Source organism: Propithecus coquereli, unplaced genomic scaffold (assembly GCF_000956105.1).
Source record: "Propithecus coquereli isolate 6110/MARCELLA unplaced genomic scaffold, Pcoq_1.0 Scaffold27, whole genome shotgun sequence".
NCBI lineage: Eukaryota > Metazoa > Chordata > Mammalia > Primates > Indriidae > Propithecus > Propithecus coquereli.
The window spans coordinates 1115317-1137789 of record NW_012148285.1 but is presented as its reverse complement, the minus strand read 5'-3'; the positions used below and the strand labels follow the sequence as shown (position 1 = coordinate 1137789).

The 22473-nt window shown below is 53.3% G+C and overlaps 1 protein-coding gene across 1 annotated transcript in view; it reads left to right on the top strand.

The window, feature by feature from the left end:
* ABCA3 (ATP-binding cassette, sub-family A (ABC1), member 3) overlaps positions 1 to 22473 on the top strand; it is a 34777-nt gene that overhangs the window by 1758 nt on the left and 10546 nt on the right. Inside the window, exons 3-17 of the mRNA XM_012647663.1 lie at positions 37 to 164; positions 890 to 1055; positions 4405 to 4664; positions 6470 to 6586; positions 6814 to 6934; positions 9336 to 9509; positions 11014 to 11195; positions 13032 to 13175; positions 13644 to 13773; positions 14422 to 14576; positions 14819 to 14974; positions 15129 to 15339; positions 16639 to 16789; positions 18759 to 18857; positions 21542 to 21728. Of these exons, the coding sequence (XP_012503117.1) occupies positions 37 to 164; positions 890 to 1055; positions 4405 to 4664; positions 6470 to 6586; positions 6814 to 6934; positions 9336 to 9509; positions 11014 to 11195; positions 13032 to 13175; positions 13644 to 13773; positions 14422 to 14576; positions 14819 to 14974; positions 15129 to 15339; positions 16639 to 16789; positions 18759 to 18857; positions 21542 to 21728 (2381 nt within the window). The remainder of the gene's footprint in view (positions 1 to 36; positions 165 to 889; positions 1056 to 4404; positions 4665 to 6469; positions 6587 to 6813; positions 6935 to 9335; positions 9510 to 11013; positions 11196 to 13031; positions 13176 to 13643; positions 13774 to 14421; positions 14577 to 14818; positions 14975 to 15128; positions 15340 to 16638; positions 16790 to 18758; positions 18858 to 21541; positions 21729 to 22473) is intronic.

Sequence of the window (22473 nt, the reverse complement as noted above, 5' to 3'; positions counted from 1 at the left end):
AGTGGGTGACTCTCAGGCCCCGTGCTCTCTCCACAGTTCGTGGCTTTCCCTCCGAGAAGGACTTTGAGGACTACATTAGGTATGACAACCACTCTTCCAACGTGCTGGCCGCCGTGGTGTTCGAGCACACCTTCAACCACAGCAAGGACCCCCTGCCGCTGGCGGTGAGACTCGCGCTGGGCCCCGGTTGCTGTGCTGAGTGGTCATAGCCCATCAGCAGGCCTTGGCTCCCCTCATGACTAATTCAGCCCGTAAAAGCAACCACTTTTCCTTAAAGCTCTGCCTGCCTGGGAGTAAATATCAGGCTCTCCTTTGGGTCCGTTATCACCATCCTGATGCCCACTGAAGGAGGCCCGGTGATGTTTGGAAACACACCTGCCTGTGCACGGTGGCTCCAGGTGGCTCCAGGCCATTTTGCTTACCGCATTTTATACACGGCGTTGCTGGTTTCCAGGCCTCTGTGGATGTCCCATAGCATAGATAGGAAAGTAGCAGAGATGTGGAAATTAAATATTGTCCGACAGGAAAAAAAAAGGGAGAAAAGAAGGAGTGTTTTGATGGCCTGACGACATTAAGCCTGGGAAGCCGTCAAGCCCGTCCCGCACTGTGTTGGCAGATCCCGGATAGCCGGCGCCTCACATGTGGGCTCCTGCTGGCAGTTGGCAAGAGAGGAGTAGCCAGGAACCCCCCAAAGCTGCCTCCGGGGAGCTCCCGGCTCCCACTGGGGCAGGACCCTCACTCAGACATCGCAAGGACCCTTGGACACTTCGGGGGCGGGGGCGGTGAGTTCTCCATGGCGATGGGAGTCCGCTGAGCGCTCATTCGACTGCGCCACATGCCGCTCCGTCTGGATGCCTCGGGACGGCTGGTTTTCTCTGTGTTTCCGCAGGTGAAATATCACCTACGGTTCAGTTACACACGGAGAAACTATGTGTGGACCCAGACGGGCTCCTTTTTCCTGAAGGAGACAGAAGGCTGGCACACCACGTCCCTTTTTCCACTTTTCCCAAACCCGGGACCGAGGGAACCTACATCCCCTGACGGTGGAGAACCTGGTGAGAAGCACTTTGGGGGCCGTGTTGCCAGCCTGGGCTGCCAACTGGCGACACGGGGGCACCCACCTGGCCTTTATGCAGAAATAACTTTTTAGGAACATGTAATCTTCTTGTTTGTAGGAAATGGGAGAAAACAGTTGGTAAAACTAACTTCTGAGAGGCTATATTAATCCTTGAAAAATAGTAGTGGCCTCTCCCTGTGTCCCAGAAGACACGTGCTCTTGAATGAAGCACTCATATTTCAGTGTTTAAGAGGCTTCTGTTTGAATCTTCTGGGCTTGGTTCACATTTTTCTCCCATCTCTGACCTTCTCTGTGCACAGTTTTATAAGTTTTTAGGCTCTGTTGTGCTTATATAGTCCATCCGTGGTTTGAATGAACCAGTGTAACTTTTCTGGGGTCGGATCTTGGTTACTCTGCTGCCCCGGCAGTGGGTGGGACTTTGGCAGGCAGTTGGTGTGTGTGCGTCCTCTGAAGTGTGGGCACATCTGGGAACCAAGCTAGGGCTAGCCCAGAAGTGACTGGGACCCAGGACTAGACTTATTCCTCAGGCTGAGACCCAGCTGCAGGTTCTAGGCGGAAGTCCAGGGTGTCCTAGAGAGCACAGCGTTCCACAGGTCTGGCAGGAGACAGGGCTCATCAGAGGGTTCGATGGAAGTCACAGGATCATCCCTCCTGGAAGGACAGCTCTGAGACCATGAGGGCCAGGCAGGCAGGAGGGCACATGTGGGCAGCTGGCACTTAGAGATGTTTGTCTGTGACTGCCAGGCTGCTCTGGAAGAGGAACTAAGATGAGCAAGGCCCAGGGTGTGGTGTGAGAGGCCCAGGGTGAGGCCCTGGACGGGTCACCTGACCCGGGGCTCAGGAGAGGCTGAACCTGGCCGTGGCACGGGCTGCCTGTGGCCGGGGCAGACCCAGGGCTGGGCTAGAGCCCTCAGCTCCCTGCTGTGTGTTGGGGACAATTTCCTAAGCTTGGAAGCGATAGGAAAAAACCTCAAAGGAAAAGACCAACAGATTTCAGCAGGTACAAACTCATAATTTGCCAAGAAATGAAAATGGCTGACACCGATTTTTAAAGCAAATAGGAGACTGGGGAGAACCTCTGTGGCAGATGACAAAGGGCAAATGTCTTCTGTTGTAAAAGGACACATGCAAGTGGGCTAGAAAAACAGGAAAGAGAGGCGGAAAGGGTGTGGGGCTGGCACAGAGCCGGCTGCGGTACATTCTAGTCCCCTTTTTGTCCCCAGCCACCCCCAGCTGTCCATGCCTTAGACCCACTAATCCCCTGTTGAGAATTTAGCCCCAGAATAGCCTGGAAGAGGAGAAGATCCACATGTGTAAAGTGTCCACTGTAGCTTTATTTATGATCATAAAAACTTCAGCACCTGGGAAACGTTTGATTACATACAATTGGGGGTCTCGCACCTCGGAATATCATCGAACAGCCACACGGTTATGAGGATAAAGGAACTACACAGCAGCGTGGAAAGTCTCCCGAGAGACAGCATGTGAGCAGTAGCGGGAGGGTCTCTGGGGGAGGCAGGGGGATGTTGTGTAAAGATGCCGACCCTGAAGCCAAAGCACCCAGGGTCCCCAGCTCAGCCCCTCAGTTGTGTAGCTCAGCGCCCCAGCCCTCAGTGTCCCCACTGGGCCAATGACGGGGTGTCGCCACCTGCTCCGTAGGCTTGTTGTGAAGCTGTCCTTGACACACAACATATAGCACTAATTGAGCACCTACTTCTCTTGTGACCATAGGAAGGCCTAACCAGAGGGAGAGGTAGAGGTATATGCACGGGAACCCTGCATGAGGGCGTGGTCAGCATGTTATGTTTCTCTTTTCTAGGGGCTGGAACACAGGCAGGGGACGGTTGTGTGTTAGAGGACATTGGATGTTCTCATTGTCAGTGTACCTCGTAGGGGAGGCGCCCACACCGCCCACAGCTGCAGCGGTGCTCCCTCTCTGTCCCTGGGGCTCAGCCTCAGGCCTTGGGCTGCCTGTTTCTCCCCAGAGCTAAGCGCACTCCTTCCCTGGGCTCAGTCTCTCCTAGGCCTCATGCTCCTGGGAGCTGTGTCTCCAGCTGTCACTCCCCCCAGGCCCTTTTCCCTCTGAGAATTTTATTACAGAACACTTTGGGGAGTCAAGAAGAGCAAACAGAGAAATTACAAAGCACACAAAGCTCTTATCGTGACAGGCTTTGGGCCATGCTGCCGGCCTGCCTTTGAGATAGTGGCTGGAGGACAGAGCTGGCCAAGGTTGATGGGATGACAGTCCCCACCCAGAATTGTCCACATCCTAATCCTCAGGACCTGGGAGTATGTCAGGGGCCGTGGCAGCAGGGAACTAGGGTTGCTAATCAGCTGACCTTAAGATAGCAAAGTGCTTACCCATTATCCCTGGCGGCATGGTGTCGTCACGAGAGTCCTTAAAAGTGGACAAGTGAAGCAGCAGACAGGGGCAGAGAAAGCTGAGATGAGAGGGAGGGTCTGAGGGGTGCTGGTTGCTGGCTTTGAGGGTGGAAGAAGGAGCCACGAGCCACAGGATGCTGACGGCCTCTACAAACCGAAAATGCCAGGAGGGAGCGCGGCCCTGCCGACACCTTGATTTTATGTCCGGGAGACCTGTGCGGCCAGGACTGTAGGACAGTGATTTCCGTTGTCTGAAGCCACTGAGTCTGTGGAGATTTGTTAGAGCAGCAACAGGAATCACACATGCTCACCAAACCCTTCTCTTCTGACTCCATCTCTGGTGAAGCACATCAGCCTCTTTCTGGTCTCAGTGGCCTCCTTTCTGAAGTTGTGTGGGACACGTGGGCCATTTTCTTCTTCCCCTCTGTGTGCTCCGACTGTGGGGCGACTCTCAGGTTAGGGCCCGCACGAGATGTGGGGAAACATGCTCTTACTCTCAGCCGTTCGTTGCTGTCCCTGCTTCCCTAACCTAACCCATTTGGCGTACTCTTTTCTAGCGCACTTTTGGCCTAACTTTTGTTTATTTGCCTAGAGTCCCATCAAACCCACTTGGGGCGTACAGGGTCTTTCCAGCCAAGTTCGCTTTTACAAGTGATTTGTGTGTGTGTTGTGTTAGTTCCAAAGTGAAAGTGACAATAACGTCACTCTTCTCCCTTGCTATGGGCATGTGGTGTCTTTTCTCCCTTCTCCCAGGGGACAGACCACAGAACTAAGTGGGATGCTTCGGTGGGGGCAGGGACACTGGGTGCAGTCGCTCCATTGCCCCCTGTGCCCCTCGCTCTGCAGACCTCGGGGACACCTGGCACAATCCAGTGCACGCGGCTCTCTGCTTTCAGCAAGCAGCGCCATGATGTGGCCGGGCTGCCCTCTGCTTCCACACGCAGGGTACATCCGAGAAGGCTTCTTGGCCGTGCAGCATGCCGTGGACAGAGCCATCATGCAGTACCACGCAGACGCTGCCACGCACCAGCTGTTCCAGAACCTCACAGTGATTGCGAAGAGGTTCCCGTACCCGCCGTTCATCTCAGACCCCTTCCTGGCCGCCATCCAGTACCAGCTCCCGCTGCTTCTCATGCTCAGCTTCACCTACGCCTCGCTCACCATCACGCGGGCCGTCGTGCAGGAGAAAGAGAGGAAACTGAAGGTAACCTGGTTGGTGTTGGCCTTATGACATTTTGTCAGGTTGTGTCCAGGCACTCACTTAGAGGCTGCCCAGTCGTCACTAGGGCTGGGGCTGCAAGAGCAGGGCCCGTGGGGTGGACACCCTCTGTGGCTCTAGCCCATCTCGGGGCTTCCTTGAAATCAGGCCGGTATAGCCAGGGTTTTAAACCCTGGTACAGCACCATAGTTTGTACACTAGGACCGAAGGTGGCTCTAGAGCTGCACTGTCCAATGTAGGAGCCTCGAGCACCCACAGTGTGCCTGGGCCCACCCGAGACGCACCGAAAGTGTGAAGCACACCTGCATATTGAAGGCTCGGTACGAAGGAATGCAAACCATCTCGTTTGTAACTTTTATATTGATTATATGTTAGAAAGACAATATTTGGGATATATTGAGTTAAGTAGAATTTATCACTGAAATTAATTTTACTTGCCTCTTTTAATGTTTTCGATGTGGCTGTTATAAAGCTGAAAGTTACCTATGGGGCTCAGATTCTATTTCACTCGGACAGCACAGCTCTAGAGAGTAGATCAATGGTGAGATAAAATGTTTAAATTGGCTGGGCACAGTGACTCATGCCTGAAATCCCAGCACTCTGGGAGGCCGAGGCAGGAGGATCGCTTGAAGTTAGGAGTTCGAGACCAGCCTGAGTAAGAGGGAGACCCCGTCTCTACAAAAAATAGAACAAATTAGCTGGGTGTGGTAGTGGGCACCTGTAAACCCAGCTACTCAGGAGGCTGAGGCAGGAGGATCACTTGAGCCCAGGAGTTTGAGGTTGCAGTGAGCTTATGATGACACCACTGCACACACTAGCTGGAGTGACAGAGCGAGAACCTGTCTCAAAAAAAAAGTTTAAATATGGCTGAACAGGAGGATAATTACATTGCATATAGACCAAATACAGCTGTAGTCACAGACTGTTAGGCATAACGTAATGAGAAATTACGTATATGAAGTGTCACTGTGAAGTCATATAACTGACTTAATTAAGTACAGCTGAATGAGTAGAGTCACCTATAAACTCATACCAGTGACACTATCATCCCCCAAAACTTCTCTGAAGTTCCTCCTCTGGAAATGTCCACAGTGCCAGTGAAATGGCATTGAGGACATTCTCGGTGATTGCTGGAGCTTTTAAATCACTTCAGACGAGAGGCTTCGAAAACCAATGAGGAGTGTGGTGATCTGCATGGGGGCCTTAAATACCTTTGCTAACACAGTGCAACGTTGAGGTAGTTAGCGGTGAGCCGTGAAATTGTCCGCAGAAAGTGTGTGTGTACGCATGCTCGTCTACAGACACACAGGTAAAAGAAGTAGGGCAAAACGTGAACTGATAATTGGATCTCAGTGGTGGCAATGTGAGCGATCGTCGCACTCACCTTTCCCCATTCTGGGCGTTGGAAATGGCGTGGGAGGAAGGGAACGGTACAAGACGCCAGGATTCCCTCCACCACGAGGCTGAGTGGTGTCAAGCCAGGGCCTCTGCCGTCCAGCCTAGTGTGTGCTGTGCCGCCCCAGCCTCTAGTCTACAGCACAGTGTCCATCGCGCCCCTCGGTCCGTAGACGTACAACACACACGCACACACACACACACAGATGTGCAGACACACAAATATGCACACACATGCAGACATGCACACAGATGTGCACACACATACACATGCACAGAGACGCGCACACACACCGATGTGCAGACACGCAGACACACAGACACACGCACACAAAGGCCCTGAGGAGGGGAAGGGGGAGCACACCACCTCAGGCCTGACAGCGCCTCCCCGCCAGGAGTACATGCGCATGATGGGGCTCAGCAACTGGCTGCACTGGAGCGCTTGGTTCCTCCTCTTCTTCCTCTTCCTCCTCGTCGCTGTCTCCTTCATGACCCTGCTCCTCTGCATCAAGGTGAGCGTGGCCTGACGAGAGGGGTGGGAGAGTCAGGCAGCCCTGGCACCGCCACGGACACCCAAAGCTCATGCTTGGGTTGTGCTTTGGAAAGAATGTCAGGGTCACCAACTGCGTGTGTGTGGGGGGAGAGGCTTCCCCAGTGGGAGGAAGAGCCCCCTCCGTCCTCAGCAGTGCCCCTCCCTCCCAGCCCGCCCGCCCCCGACTCCCGACCGCGTGTTGTGCAGGTGAAGAAGGACGTGGCGGTGCTGGCGAGCAGCGAACCCTCGCTGGTGCTGGCCTTCCTGGTGTGCTTTGCCGTCGCCTCCATCTCCTTCAGCTTCATGGTCAGCACCTTCTTCAGCAAAGGTGAGTCGTTGGCTGCCCTGGAGCCGGAGGGCCGTGGGGTGAGCTGCTCTGGGAAGGCCGGGCAGGTTGCTGGGATGTGTGGAATTAAGACGTCGATGGCCTCCTCGCTGGTCTCCCTGCATCCGCCCTCAGCCTCCTTTTGTTCTCAACGTAGCCAAGTGTGATCCTCTTAAAATGTAAGTCAGAACTTATCACACTTCTGCTCAGAACCCTCCTATGACAGACTATCTCACATGGAGGAAAAGGTGAAGCCCCTGCCGTGGCTGGCAAGACCCTACCCAGGCAGGGCCCCCTGCTAACTGTGTCTGTGGCTGCTCTCCCCATTTGCACCATCCCTGTCACATTCCTTCCTGGGGCTTTTGTCTCTGACTAAGTTAGAGGTTCTCAAGGCATAGTCTGCAGACTCCTGATGACCCTCAAGGATTTAGGGGGTTCACAAAATGAAAACGGTTTTATAATGACGCCTAGATGATGTTTGCCTTTTCCACCTTGTTGACATTGGTAGTGATGGTGTGAAAGCAACAGTGGGCAAAACTGCCAGGCCCTGAGCACGGACCTTGGCACCAAACCATACTGGCCATCATTGTTCTTCACCACCACACACTCACAGCAAACAAACAGACAGAAAATGCCAGATTCTCTCAAGAATGTCCTTGATGGAGCAGTAAAAATTATTAATTTTATCGTATGTTGATCTCAAATATACTTTTTTGTAGTCTTCTGTGTGATGAAATAAGATACACACAGAGTACTTGTGCTTCAGTAGATTATCTTGAGGAAAGGCAGGTGCAAAATTGAGTTGCCAGCTAAACTAGACACTTTTTCATGGAACACCATTTTTGCTTGAAGGAACAACCATTAGACTATAGTTTTTTACACTTGCATATTTGGTAGACATTTTCTCAAATATGAGCCTTTCTAAGGAAAACAACCAGTAGTTTCTGATGTCAATAATAAAATTCAAGCATTCAAGTAAAAAATAGAATTTTACAAACTTAAATCTACCACCATGAGCTTGACAGCTTCCCAGCACTTAAGAGCTTTTTATGGGATGGTAATAATAATAACAATTGTGATTTTTACGATATCATATAATAAACTGTATCAATGATTGGAATATTTGCATCATGTTACAAAAGCACGCAAGAATAAAATCCATTCAAGGTGCAAAATAAACCAATGTACTTTAATGTAATAGAGTATGAGAATAGAGTTCATTGGTTAGTCTGATGGCACATGACAGCTAACCTTTCAGAAACTACCACTTGTTGAGTGGTAGTTGAATGGTATAGTATGAAAGAAGAATATCCCCAAATATCTGTACTGGCTATTACACTACCCAAGTGTGCATCTGTATGAAGCTGGATTTTCTTCATATACTTCAACCACAACAACATAATATGGCAGAGTAAGTTCAGGGGCAGATATGAGAATCCAGCTGCAACCTATCAAGACATCACAGAAGTTCGCAGAAATGTGAAACACTGCTCCTGAGTCAAGGATGGAGGGCAGGGTGGGGGGGGGACTAAAATTAAATGGGAAAAAAATGAAAAAAATAACACTGCCACTCTTCTCACTAAATTGTGGAAAATGTGATTTTTCGTAAAATATTTATGTTAACTTGTAGCAGGCTTATTGTTATTCTTAAATTTTTTAAATCTTTAAATTTTTTTCACTATTAATTTCTCAGAGTAAATAGGGACCTACATAACACACATAAGGAAAAGCCCTTAAGGGCAGAAAACGGTCTTAAGACCAAAGTGTTTCTGCACCACCGGCGAGGGCTGCAACCACGGTGTCCCCCCATACCTCCATGACTCGGCTACTCGCCTCTTTTGGGTCTTCCTGACGTGTCACCTTTTCCTCCAAGTGCCTCCAGCCACTAGGCGTCTTCCTGCCCAGTGCTTGTCCCTGTCGAGGGAGTGCGCTCCACACCCCTTGCTCTGTGCTGTCTCCCCACTAGCTTCTGGGCTCCGGGAGGGGAGGGGCTTTCTCTTCTGTGCCCGGCAGTCTCCCTAGGGCCTGGAACTGTACGTGGCACAGAGTAGATGTTCAGTGAGTATTGAATGAATGAATGAATGAACAAATGAGAGAGACTGGACAGACCAGATGAGTCTCAGGGCTTCAGTATCAGTCATGTCAGGGAGGCAGCTGGATGGGCTAGAGATGTTAGGGGTCCCAAGTTGGGGACAACACGTGTGGCCCCTGGCAGGGGACCATCCCCAGGGAACCAGCATGCCAGAAAGAGAAGAGGCTATGGGCCTGGGGTCCTCCCAGTGCCCGTGTAGACGGCAGGTGCAGGGGTGGGGTGACTCGGCCCCCGGAGAGGGTCCCTGGTGCGGTGGGCCCTTGACCCTGCTAGCACACCCGCAGTGACATCCCCGCTCTCCTCTCCCCTCAGCCAACATGGCGGCGGCCGTGGGGGGCTTCCTCTACTTCCTCACGTACATCCCCTACTTTTTCGTTGCTCCTCGATACAACTGGATGACTCTAAACCAGAAGCTCTGCTCCTGTCTCCTGTCCAACGTTGCCATGGCAATGGGAGCCCAGCTCATAGGAAAATTTGAAGCAAAAGGTGAGCGTTCTCCCTCTCACTAGCAGCCCTGAGTCTAACCCAGAATTCCCTCATAGTTAGACGCTGATAAAGGACAGGCCCCACGCCAGCTGAGCGAGCGGGTCATCGGCAGACAGGCGCTGGGTGTGCACTGGGTGCCGGGCACAGCCTGGGGGCCAAAAGACATGACTGGACCAACGGGGGACAGAGGGTCGAACATCCATCGGCAACGGCTGCTGTACTTGCATTGGTCCAATGATGAGTTTAACTCAGTGACTTCCGAGTGTCTTCCAGCTTTGTGGGACATCCAGAATTATTACCCCAGAGCTCTGCAAGTCCGTGGGCTCTAAGGACTTTTGATGAACCCCGAGTGCCTGGTAAAGGACAGATTAGTGTCTCCCCCTCCCGCTCCCCTCATCTCCCCCACAAGGGTCACCAAGGAAGTAGGGAGACCCAAGAGAGAAACACGTGATCAACCAAGGAGTTTTTTCCTTGATTTCTGTGACTTCTTCAGATTTCTAAAACATCATGGGGGTCAAATAAAACACTTCTTTGGGGTGACTTTGGCCTCGTAGACACTGAGCGGCTGACCTGAGCACTCGTGTGAGGCCCAGCTCCCACCCCTGTCGTGTCGGAATTAAGTCCCCAACACATGATCTGGGGGCACTTTCACGCCACAGCACCGCCAGGCTTCTGGTTGTAGTTTTTAGAGTTACGGGTCCTTGGGAGGGGGTCATTGAGCAGCCACAGGTGGGCTCGGGTAGCTTTACCATGACTTAGAACTTCTTCCTTTAGTTGACGGTGTCTTCTAACACTTTGGCTTTTACATACCTGGGTTTCAGTGTTTAGTAGCGTGTTGAAAAAGTGTAGACTTTGTAAATGAGCGTTCCCTTCCAGGCTTCAAAGGCTTTTTAAAAAGCCACAAGCAAGGAGGAATCTGACTGTATGGCACCTCCTCCATTTTTTTCCCCCAAAGTTCTCTAGTCAATTTGCTTAAAAGAGACAAATCTCTAGTCATTGGAAGTGAAGATTCACCAAGACTGGAGAGTGGTTATTTCCATCAGGGGCCCGTGGGCCAACAGAGACCCCCAGGCACGGCAGGGACTATGCCGTTGGCAAACCAGAGAGAAGACATAAAGCCTTGAGCTTCAGTAGAGCTTTCTGGGTGTCTGAAATGTTTCCCTTTTAAGAAAAGGCTTACATTAAGTGCACACTGACCCTCATCAGTCTCACCCAAATCACATGTGTGTATGTGTATATACGTGTAAGTATGTTGAAAATTCAATGCAAGCCCAGCCAATCAGCGAGCTTTGCTGGTTCTATAATTTACTGAGTTTGGAACTTGCTGTTGTCTTAAAGACTTGAAGAAAGTGATCAGATTTATTACAAATCCAGGAGGGCAGAGTCACGCTCACCTAGCAGTGACCACGGGGAGTCCAGCCTGCATAGTGGGCCCTTGGGCTTTGGGCTCCTCCAGCCCTCCCAGCCTGGCCGGTCTCGGGCCACTTTGCTGGTGTGTCCCCAGGCACGGGCATCCAGTGGCGAGACCTCCTGAGTCCTGTCAGCGTGGATGATGACTTCTGCTTCGGGCAAGTGCTGGGGATGCTGCTGCTGGACTCCGTGCTCTACGGCGTGGCCACCTGGTACGTGGAGGCTGTCTTCCCAGGGCAGTTCGGCGTGCCCCAGCCCTGGTACTTCTGTGTCCTGGTGAGTTGTGACGCCCCTGCTCCTCAGGTCGGCCACCTCTGGACTGCCCAGTTTCCCCCCAGCACTCACTTCCTTTCTCATAAAAAAATCTTACTGGGTTTTCTGCCTACAAAATAAACATGGCTTCCTATAACAATGATTACAGCACTGGCACATGTGGCACAGTCCCACCACCACAGACGAACACCGTCGACACTCTGGCGTGTCCTTTGGGTTTTTCTATGCATTTACTATCATACAGCACACATAGGTGTGCATATAACATTTCTACATTTGTTTTATAAAAATGAGATTGTGTTGTAAAATACGCCTGAAATTTACATTTTTTGGAGGGTTTTTTGGTTTTTTGTTTGTTTTTTTGGAGACAAGTCTCACTCTGTCACCGGGCTAGAGTGCAGTGGCATTGTCATAGCTCACTGTAACCTCAAATTCCTGGGCTCAAGTGATCCTCCTGCCTCAGCCTCCTGAGTAGCTGAGACTACAAGTGCACACCACCCTGCCCGGCCAATTTTTCTATTTTCATAGAGACGGGGTCTCGCTCTTGCTCAGGCTGGTCTCAAACTCCTGAGCTCAAGCGATCCTCCCGCCTCGGCCTCCCAGAGTGCTAGGGTGATGGGCATGAGCCACCACACCCAGCCTGAAACTTGTATTTTTTAAAAACCTAACAGTACATCTTAGATATCTTAAGTACATATACGTGTATGTCTATTTGTAAGTGTATAGATTTTTATCTAAACCTATTGACAAATTTTGTTTTATTTATTTATAAATGTTTGTATCTAAATATTATCTTTTTAAGAATCAGCTTCACTTACAATGACTACACAGTATTCTGTCACATGGAGGCACCACTGTGTACTTGACTAATTTCCTATTGATGGTTAGTTAGGGACACTCCTTTGTTCTTTGATTCAACAAATATTTATCAAGTGTCCCCTACCGTATTTCACTAAATCCAAGATGACATTGATTATTAGAGGCAATAGTTACTTTGTCTATCACTAAGAAAGAAAATGCCACAGCTACACTGTGGCGTCTCATAATGTAAGATGCATTCTGATTCTAAACCCACTTTAGATGTAAGAAAAATGTCCTTGACACCAGTGAAATATGCTACGTGCCGGACGCTATTCCAGGCTCTGGAATACCCTGGGATAGAGCTGTGGGCAGAACAAGTGCCCACACGGGGCTTCCCCTGGCGCCGATTCTTCCAGGGCTGCTGTTCTCACCTTCCTGTCGCTCTGCCCACGCCACTGTTCCCTGCATGGTCTCGGTGCGCACCGGGCTGCACTGTGTTCTTACCACACACACCCCACAGAGAGGGCGGGAAGAGACTTCCTCATGGAGGGAGGAGGCCCCATCTTCTCTTGCCCCGTCATGAGCTCACATGTGGCTTGAGCAGGGAAACGGGTGACATAGAGACCAGCCTCCTTTCCATCTTGGCCCCAGTGGCACTCTGGCCCGCAGCGTTCAGTGACTTCTCTGGAAGGCAGCTATGCTCACCACAACACCACCGGCGCGGTAACCTCTCTCTGTTAAATTTACTAATTGACAAACTCCTTTTCCTCGGTGTCGTAGCTGAGTTGATGTTGACAACAAGCCTGAGAGTTACCATTATGCCCCTTCACCAAATTAGGAAAAAGAGGCTTAAACCTTCCCCAGGGGTAAAACAAGCTAGGAGCTGCGCCAGGGTTCACGCTGAGTGGCGTCTTCTCGGCAGCAGCATGCCTTGGAGCGTTAAGGTGAAGGGCACGTCACTGCGGGCATCTAGTGCCACGATTATTGCTTTGCTTATCACAAACAGAATGACTGACACCTGTCTGCCTTCCACCCCAGCCCTCGTATTGGTTTGGGACCCCAAGGACAGTCATAGGGAAAGAGGAAGAAGACAATGACCCTGAGAAAGCGCTGGGGACAGAGTACTTCGAAGCTGAGCCAGAGGACCTGGTGGCTGGGATCAAGATCAAGCATCTGTCCAAGGTGCCACCTCCCTGTGGGGACAGGGTGGGGCCGGGGCTGGCCTTGCCACCAGCAGGTGCTCCCTGGAGCCTCCTGAGCATCTGGTGAAGGAGGGAAGGGCACCCTTGGCCACCTTGTGGCCAGGGCCCTGTGTCTGTGTCCCCAGTGCCCGGAACGGAGCCAGGCTCGGGTGGAGATCAGCAGACGTGCCGTCCTGGCTTCGCCTCCCACAGCTTCTTGGGAAGTGTACGTGGCTGTAATAAGGCCATGCCTCCCTCACGGGCCTTGTGATGCTGCAGAGACACCAAGGGTGTCATGGGACGTGTCAGGGTGGGGGAGACTGGAGGGGAGCAGCAGGGAGCTGCCTCTGCCCAAACGTCACTCCTCTCTGTGTGCCCATTGGCGGCGCTGGGCTGGGTCTCCTGCGATGGCCAGGCAGGCGATCAGGAAGCCCGAGGACATCCAGGGCAGCCTCTGCCTTTCCTACAGGTGTTCAGAGTGGGAAACAAGGACAAGGTGGCTGTCCGGGACCTGAACCTGAACCTGTATGAGGGGCAGATCACCGTCCTACTGGGCCACAACGGCGCTGGAAAGACCACTACCCTGTCCATGCTCACAGGTGAGGGCAGGGCAGCTCCACGCCCACCTGCGGCTAGCAGCTCCCCAGCACCAGTTCAAGGACTGAGATGCCCTTCCCCCTGGCAGGGCCTTGGCCCCAGCGCCCCACATGGGCAGCCCTCGAGCAACCCCCGCTCTCCTCACTGCCTCTGTCCGTGAGTGCCCAAGCTTGGCAGGATCAGTAGAAACAAATGAGGCCGACTCTCTGACCACACGGGGTGGGTCCGGCGGTATCGAGTCTGTTGTCCCAATCCTGCACTCCTGGTGCATCACCCCGACTCTGGTGTTGTACTTTGTCTCCCCTAAGCACAGGGACATCTGGCAGTAGCACAGGCTGGGACCTGGGGCGGGGCTTTGGGAGTGAGAGTGACCCACATGTGTAAGCGTGTGCGTGCGGTTTCTTGTCCCTGAGGAGCTCGTGCCTCCTGACAGCAGGGCCATCCTGTCCTTCTCCTGTTTCCCACTGGCCCAGCTGCAGGCCAAGCACAGCCCACTGCAGTGGGGAGCAGCGATCCTGGCACTGTCTCCCTCGTGGGCAGGCTCCTTGGGTGAAATAGGAACGGTGGCACTGAGGGGAGGGGGTGGTTACACTTCGTGCTGATGAGCAAAATTTTCATCCTGAATTTGGGGGTCTCCTGCTCGGCCCCAGGTCTCTTCCCCCCCACCAGCGGACAGGCATACATCAGTGGGTATGAAATTTCCCAAGACATGGTCCAGATCCGGAAGAGCTTGGGTCTGTGCCCTCAGCACGACGTCCTGTTTGACAACCTCACAGTGGCAGAACATCTTTACTTCTACGCTCAGGTGCGTCGGGGTGATGGGGACATGCCAGTGGTGGCTATTCCGTCACTGACATGCTCGGGTTTCCAAGGCTGTCCAAGTCCCTGAATCCGTTCTGAGGAGCTGTTCCTGGGCGGGGGGCAGAAGCCAAGGCTCCGAGTCCGGCAGCACCAAGGGAAGCTTCTCTGGGGCCAGAGCTCGCCGCTTGGGGTCAGTCTCCCATCAGGAGCCCTGCCCCATCTCCCCCCCGTCCCCTGTTGTTCCAGCTGAAAGGCTTATCGCGCCACAAGTGCCCTGAGGAAGTGAAGCAGATGCTGCACATCCTCAGTCTGGAGGACAAGTGGGACTCGCGGAGCCGGTTCCTGAGCGGGGGCATGAAGCGCAAGCTCTCCATCGGCATCGCGCTCATAGCAGGCTCCAAGGTACCGGGCTCTGGCTCCCACTCGGCCTGGGCTGGCTGCTGGCCCTGTGACCGCGGTCCGGGCACCTCAGCCCTGGACGCTGTGGACAGCCAGTCTGACGTGGGCCTGGGATGTGTCTCTGCCATCGTCACGAGGCTGTGCCTCTGCCCTCCAGGTGTTGATGCTGGATGAGCCCACCTCAGGCATGGATGCCATCTCCAGGAGGGCCGTCTGGGACCTTCTTCAGCAGCAGAAAAGTGACCGCACCATCCTGCTGACCACCCATTTCATGGACGAGGCCGACCTGCTGGGGGACCGCATCGCCATCATGGCCAAGGGGGAGCTGCAGTGCTGTGGGTCGTCTCTGTTCCTCAAGCAGAAGTATGGTGAGTGGCAGGAAGTGGGCGGCAGTCCGGCCTCCATCCGGTGACGGGATCTGCGTCCCTGGCCCGCTGTGCTGAAGGGAACTGCCCACCGTCACCTTTACAAAGGGCCTGAGGTCAGGCAGGGAGAGAGCTCCTCTGGACTCCTGCTCTGTTGCCTCTGGGTGGAGACCCAGGCCCCAAGCAGAGGGGCCTTGTGAGGGTGGCGAGGACAGTGTGGAGCAGAAAGTCCCGGTTTGGTTAGGATTTGGTTCACCCATGACCAAAAGAGCAGAGGCCAAGCCCAGGGCTGCTAGGAACAGTGGCGCCTTTGCAGAGGCCAAGCGTGCTCGCTGACGCTGTGGCTCCCCAGTGAGAGCAGCTCTGCTCTGTGAGTGTGTCCCTTCTCAAGGCAGCCTGCTGGCCCCACCTGGTGCTGACATACCTGCCGACCCCCACATTCTGAGGGGGTGGAGCAAAGACACAGGAGTGCTGCTCCCCTTAGAATGCCCTGGAGTGCAAGCCCCACTCTCCTGGTTTCCTGGGGCCAGCATACACAGCTCCTGGGACTGGGTGGTGACCTGACATGGTCAGCAGCAGGCTGGGGAGGCCTGGAGGGGCAGCCTTCACCCTGAGTGGCCATGTGCCCAGAAAAGACACGGGCTTATTACCAGGAAAAGGGGGAGAACAGGTCTTGGGGTGACACGGCGTGGTCCCTGCCACAGCCTCTGAGCGTCTCACCTGCTGATTCCTGCCTGGCTGCCCAGGTGGCCAAGCCATGGCTCTTCCTGGGCCCAGCATCCTTGTCTTACAAGGGGACATGGAAATACCATTTCCCACAAAGCGACACTGGGAAGGAGGCGAGGCGTCATGCCCGAAAATGCTTTGCAGTGAAAGTGCTGTGCAGTGTGGCTGTGCCACTCGTACTCCAGCCCCACAGATGGTCTCCTTCCCTGTGATCATCACCTGATAACCGTCAGCATCGTCCCACAGTACAGAGACCCTTGAACACCAGGGTTATTATTGCGCTGACCTCCTTCCCCAGCAGCTGCACAGCGAGGGGAAGGCTCTGTCTACAAGCAGGTGCTGCCACCTGTGCTCAGCACCCCAAGGCCCCAGCATCTCTCCCTAGCTCAGGAGTGGGAGGCGAGACCTTCGGGACGGCACTAAGGAGCTCCGAGATTCATCCATTCTGCTTCCACCACCTGGCCTTCCAGCCCCTTTCCCATGAGCTGCCTGGCCTGAGCCCCAGAGACCCCAGCATGGGCAGGAGGGAAAGTTGGGGAACAGCCCAAGGGCCTCACGCTCAGCCCTGTGTTCCAGGTGCAGGCTACCACATGACGCTGGTGAAGGAGCCACACTGCAACCCCGAAGGCGTCTCCCAGCTGGTCTACCACCACGTGCCCAACGCCACACTGGAAAGCAGTGCCGGAGCCGAGCTGTCCTTTATTCTTCCCAAGGAGAGCACGCACAGGTATGCCTCCCACAGAGAGCACGCACAGGTATACTTCCTGGAGAGCACGCACAGGTACGCCTCCCACAGAGAGCACGCACAGGTATACCTCCTGGAGAGCACGCACAGGTACACCTCCCACAGGGAGCACGCACAGGTATACCTCCTGGAGAGCACGCACAGGTACACCTCCCACAGAGAGCACGCACAGGTATACCTCCTGGAGAGGACGCACAGGTACGTCTCCCACAGGGAGCACACACAGGTATACCTCCTGGAGAGCATGCACAGGTACAAATCCAAGAAGGTATCCCCAGCCAGGCGCGGTGGCTCACACCTGTAATCCTAGCACTCTGGGAGGCCGAGGTGGGTGGATTGTTTGAGCTCAGGAGTTCGAGACCAGCCTGAGCAAGAGTGAGACCCCATCTCTACCAAAAATAGAAAGAAATTAATTGGACAACTAAAAATATATAGAAAAAATTAGCCGGGCATGGTGGCACATGCCTGTAGTCCCAGCTACTCGGGAGGCTGAGGCAGGAGGATCACTTGAGCCCAGGAGTTTGAGGTTGCTGTGAGCTAGGCTGACGCCATGGCACTCTAGCCCGGGCAACAGTGAGACTCTGTCTCAAAAAAAAAAAAAAAAGTATATTTAATCTTGCTACCAGTCTGATTAAGTAATGTGGCTTTATAGCTGCACACTATTCCGTGATTCGGATCTGTGATACCATATTTTAACATTTCTCTATTATCGTGTATTCATGTTACCCCCCTTCAAATAAATATGCTAATAAACATCCTTCTAGGAAACTCTTTGTCCAGATCTCCAATGACCCCCTCAGGATAGATCCCCAAATATCCTTCCAAAAAGGAGGCGTGGCTTTGCTTCCCCATCAGCCAGATAGGGGAGTATCCACTCCCATGGTTGCAGCTTCGAGTAGAATTTTTTCATATTTGCTTGGGTGAAAGTGGCACATGGCCACCTGGTTGGATTTTGCACCTCTTCAATTCCTACACGTGGGCGGGGGAATGTTTTTAGTGCCTGTTTGGTGTTAAATGTTGCTGCTTTTGGCTTTTGAATATTTGTCTTTTGCTCGTTTATGGTTCAGTTTTATATGTTAATATCAATCATTTTTGTTGTGACTTTCTCTAGTTTGATTCTGTGGGATTGTTTTTCTATGCAGATGTTATATTTAATGCATCATATCCTCTCTCTTGTGATTTCTTCCATTACTTTTATTCTAAGAAAGTGTTTTCCTATCCTGCAATCAAATAAATACTTGCCAGTTTCTTCCTTTTTTTTTTTTTTTTTTTTTTTTATTTTAGAGACAGGGTCTTCCTTTGTCACCCAGACTGGAGTGCAGTGGCATCATCATAGCTCACTGCGGCCTCAAACTCCTGGGCTCAAGTGATCCTCCTGCCTCAGCCTCCCGAGTAGCTGGGACTATAGGCGCCACCATGCCTGGCTTATTTTTTTAAATTTTTTGTAGAGATGGGGTCTCGCTATCTTCTCCAGGCTGCTCTCGAACTGCTGGGCTCAAGTGATCCTTTCGCCTTGGCCTCCCAAAATGCTGGGATTACAGGCGTGAACCACTGTGCCCGGCCGACTTGCCAGTTTCTTTTTTTTTTTTGTAATTTCATGTAGGTGTTTGCTCTCAAAGAACATCTAACAGGCCAGAGTGCTCATAAGATGTTCTGTGAGAAAGAAACAGGGTAGGGCAGGGGGTACGTGGGAAATCTCAGTCCCTTCCTCTCAATTTTGCCATGAACCTAAAAACTTTTCTACAAAACCAAAGTCTTTAAAAAAGAAAAGAAAAGGAAAAAACAGGAAATGAAACCATGTAAACCTAGCTTTTATTATTTTTTTAAGTGGCATTTCGAAGAATTAACCTCCTGTGGCCCCTGCCCCATTCTACAGGGAGGTGATTATTTAGAAACAAATTATCTAGAAAGTCACTGAGAAACATCTTGTCACTCTGGGTCTTTTTTTCAGGTTTGAAAGTCTTTTTACGAAGCTGGAAAAGAAGCAGAAGGAGCTGGGCATCGCCAGCTTCGGGGCCTCCGTCACCACCATGGAGGAGGTCTTCCTTCGGTCAGTAGCCGTGCGTCTAAGTTGGCCTAGGCTTCGGGCTGCGGAAGACTTTTTTAAAGTGCAGTGATAAAGCAGTCACCTTGGTTCTGAGCTGACATGCCCGTGTGAGAGTGGAGGAGCAGCCTGGGGCAGGCAGGGCAGTGGAACTGGCAGAGCCCCCGTCAGATGTGACAGTTGCTAACGCTGGTGCACACAGGAAACCGCAGCCTGCACATGGGCGTGGAACCGCCACCCAGCACGAGGTGGCAGGGCAGCACGGAGGCTTGCCCAGCTTTTCTTAGGTTTACGTCATCCTCGGGGGGTATCTGTGTCTGTAACGAACATGAAATTTAGCATTCAGACCCTCAGAATTATGGGGGGAGCTTGAGGCAACCAGCGCACCTACCAGACACTTCCTGAATGCTTATTTGGCAGATACGGCACTAATAACTAGAAATAAAAATAAACGTAGGTAGATTTTTCTCCTTGAGGAGCTCATGGCCCAGAGGAGACAAAAGAATACGTGGCCATAAGTGCACGGCCGTGTGGTGCATGCTCTGGGGACCTGGCCCAGGGTGTCACGGAGACATTGGCAGGGAGGGGACTCAGACCCAGCACCCGGGAACAGACTCCCCGAAACGGGGTGGGCGAGGAGGTGTGGGAGGGAAGGATCTGGCACAGAGCAGCTGTCAGCGAGTCTTGGTTGAATAAAGGAAGTGGAACATGTAAAAACCACGGCCGGAGGGTGTCGGCTGGCCCTGGGCGTCAGATCAGCTCATTCCCACAGCTGCAGGGCCTCTTGTCTCTGCGTTTCTGGGGTCTCGGGCCTCTTTGGCCCCCTCAGAGTCGGCCCACGGCCCACCCGTAACTCAGCCCCAGAGCCCTCTCCTGACAGTGATCTCTCCACGCTCTCGGTCCCAAGAAGTAATCGGAGCCTCAGTCCAGGACCCTAGTGGGGTCAGCGAGGCACTGGTACCATAGCAGCTGGATGGGGCAGGATAGCTTGGATTCAAGGGAATATTGGCAAGATGGCAATGCCTGTCTCTCTGGCCCAAATCTGTGATGCGAGCTGTGAAAGATAAGTGGGTCTGGGGGAATCCAGGGAAGGACGAGGGGCTCTGGGTGAGGGGCCAGCTGAGCAGGGACCTGGGCCTCGGACCACAGCACGTGCGGGACTAGGGAGCAGGGGCAGCTCCTTCGCTTGGGCTTCTCCCCAGGGCAGTGGGGATGAACTTGCTCCCACACCTGCTCAGCAACCTCGGCTGTAATTCCTAATCAGCCGGGGAGCTGTGGGAGGGTTTTGTGTGCGTGTTCAAATGAAAGTTGTATTGAGATATAATCTGTATATTGTTAAAAAATCACCTTCTTCGTGTATATGATATTCACACAGTTTTGCAACCATCAACACAATCAATTTGAGAACATTTATCACCCCCAAAATAAACCCACACCCGATAGCAGCCATATCCCAGCCCCTGGCCACCACTACTCTACTTTCCGTCTCTGTTCTGTTCTGAATATTTCACGTCACGGGAATCAGACAGCATGTGGTCTTCTGTGGCCGACCCTTTCACTGAGCATACTGTTCTCAAGTTCACCCGTGTCGTGGCAGGTGCCAGAGCCTCCCCCACTTCTGCAGCTAATATTCCAGCACGTGACTAGATCACTTTTAGCTCATTCACTTACCAGCCAAGGAACGCGAGGGCTGTTTTCCACTTTCTGGCTGTCGTGAACACTGTTGCTGTGCACACTTTGTGTGCAGGTTCCGGACGCGTGTTTTTACTTCTCTTGAACTTGTATTTAGGAGTGGGCGTGCGGTAGCTGTGTGTAATCTTTAGTCACTCCATTTGTGACAAGCGTCCTTTCTTCTTCAGAGGCTGCTGTCAGAAACACTGGCATAGAAGGACTCTGGTGTATTAGCTCATTTGCTCTTTCATTCATCCCTTCGTTCATTCACCTGTCCCCTCAGTGACTATGGCAGGGACTTCATCTGTACCCAGCCACGCAAGGTCCAGGGGAGACAATCAGACAGGACCTCTGCCACTAAGAACCTTCCAGTCTCACGGGAGACTGACCAGAGAGTCGGCGTTCACAGTCAGAGCATGACAGGGACATGCCCCTGAAAGCGCCAACCCTGAGGGTCTCTGAAGCAGATCCGGTGGCTCATGGACTCCAGCTCAACCAGCACAGCCCAATACCAGGCACCTGCTGCGGGTCCTGCCAGCCCACCCCTGCCGTCCCTCCACGCCTATCCCTGGCCTGCCCATTCCAGGGTTGTCCCCCCCGGAGCACGGTCATCTGCCTCCCAGCCTCACACTGGTTACAAGCACCCCAACCTGCACCTTCCTGCCATTGGGCTGGCTGTGCCCTCCCCAGGGCCACCACTGTGCCCTGCCTGCCTTCTGTCCCTCCCAAAAGCCCTGGTCATGAATGCTGACTGTCTGGGCAGTCTCCCTGGGCAGGGGCTCCATCATCTTGTCCCTCTCCCCTGGGCCTTGCTTGGCTGGGACAGTTGCTGCTCCGGAGATAACTACGGCTGAGTGAGTGAATGAGTGAACGAATGAACAAGCAAAAGAACTGCTGGGGTTGCTTTGCTTCCGTGCCTCTGATAACAGCCCTCTCTCTGCCCCTCCGCACTGCTCGGGAGATAGCTTTGCCCCCCACCCCGGGAGCAAAGTGTGTAAGTGGTGCCTGTGTCCGCACAGGGTTGGGAAGCTGGTGGACACCAGCATGGACATGCAGGCCATCCAGCTCCCTGCTCTGCAGTACCAGCACGAGAGGCGGGCGAGCGACTGGGCAGTGGACAGCAACCTGTGCGGGGCCATGGACCCAACCGACGGCATCGGTGCCCTCATCGAGGAGGAGCACGCCGCCGTCAAGCTCAACACTGGGGTGAGTGCTCCGGTGCGGAGCGGGAAAGTCGGTGGCCCCTGAGCCCCTCATGTTAGCTGATGCAGAAGAGAGCCCGTGAGGGCAGACACGGGCCTCGGGAGGGTCAGCGCACTGCGCATCGGGCAGGTTACAGCTCGTGGGTTGGCAGGGAGAAGGGAAACGGAGCGTTTTAATGGAGCAATAGAAATTTCTGAATGTTCTAACTCGGGCACAGTACTTTATCGAGAGCTTGCCTTTTACCCAGCTCAGTGCTAACAAGGCTTAATATACTAGTCCCATTTTATAGACAGGAAGCTGAGGCCTGGGCCAGAGTGGAATGGCTAGCATGTGACAGAGTGAGGGTCTGGTCCCTGGTCTGCCTGACCCCGAAACCTGGGTGCTCCCTACACTTAGCAGGCCATGAGGGACGATGCTGGGAAATTGGGCAGTCAGTCTGGGGAGCAGTGGGGAGGTTTGTCCGTCTGCTCACATGTGAGCTGGGCCAGGGCCCTCCTGCAATGTGCGTCTCCATAGGGCAGGGGCAGGCAGGGGAATCTCGACTGGTCCCGAATGTCCTGTGACAGTCAGTGTCTGCCCCGCCTCCATGGCTGTGGTGAGCCCCCGTGGTTGGTGTGCAGACCCGTGTTGGGACCTGCAGGGATGTGGACAGCCATGCCCTCCGTGTCGTTTACTGAGCTCCTCCCATGGCCCCTGCAAGAAGCCTCAGGGGGCTCTTAGCGTGGTCCCGAGTGGTGCCAGCGTCACC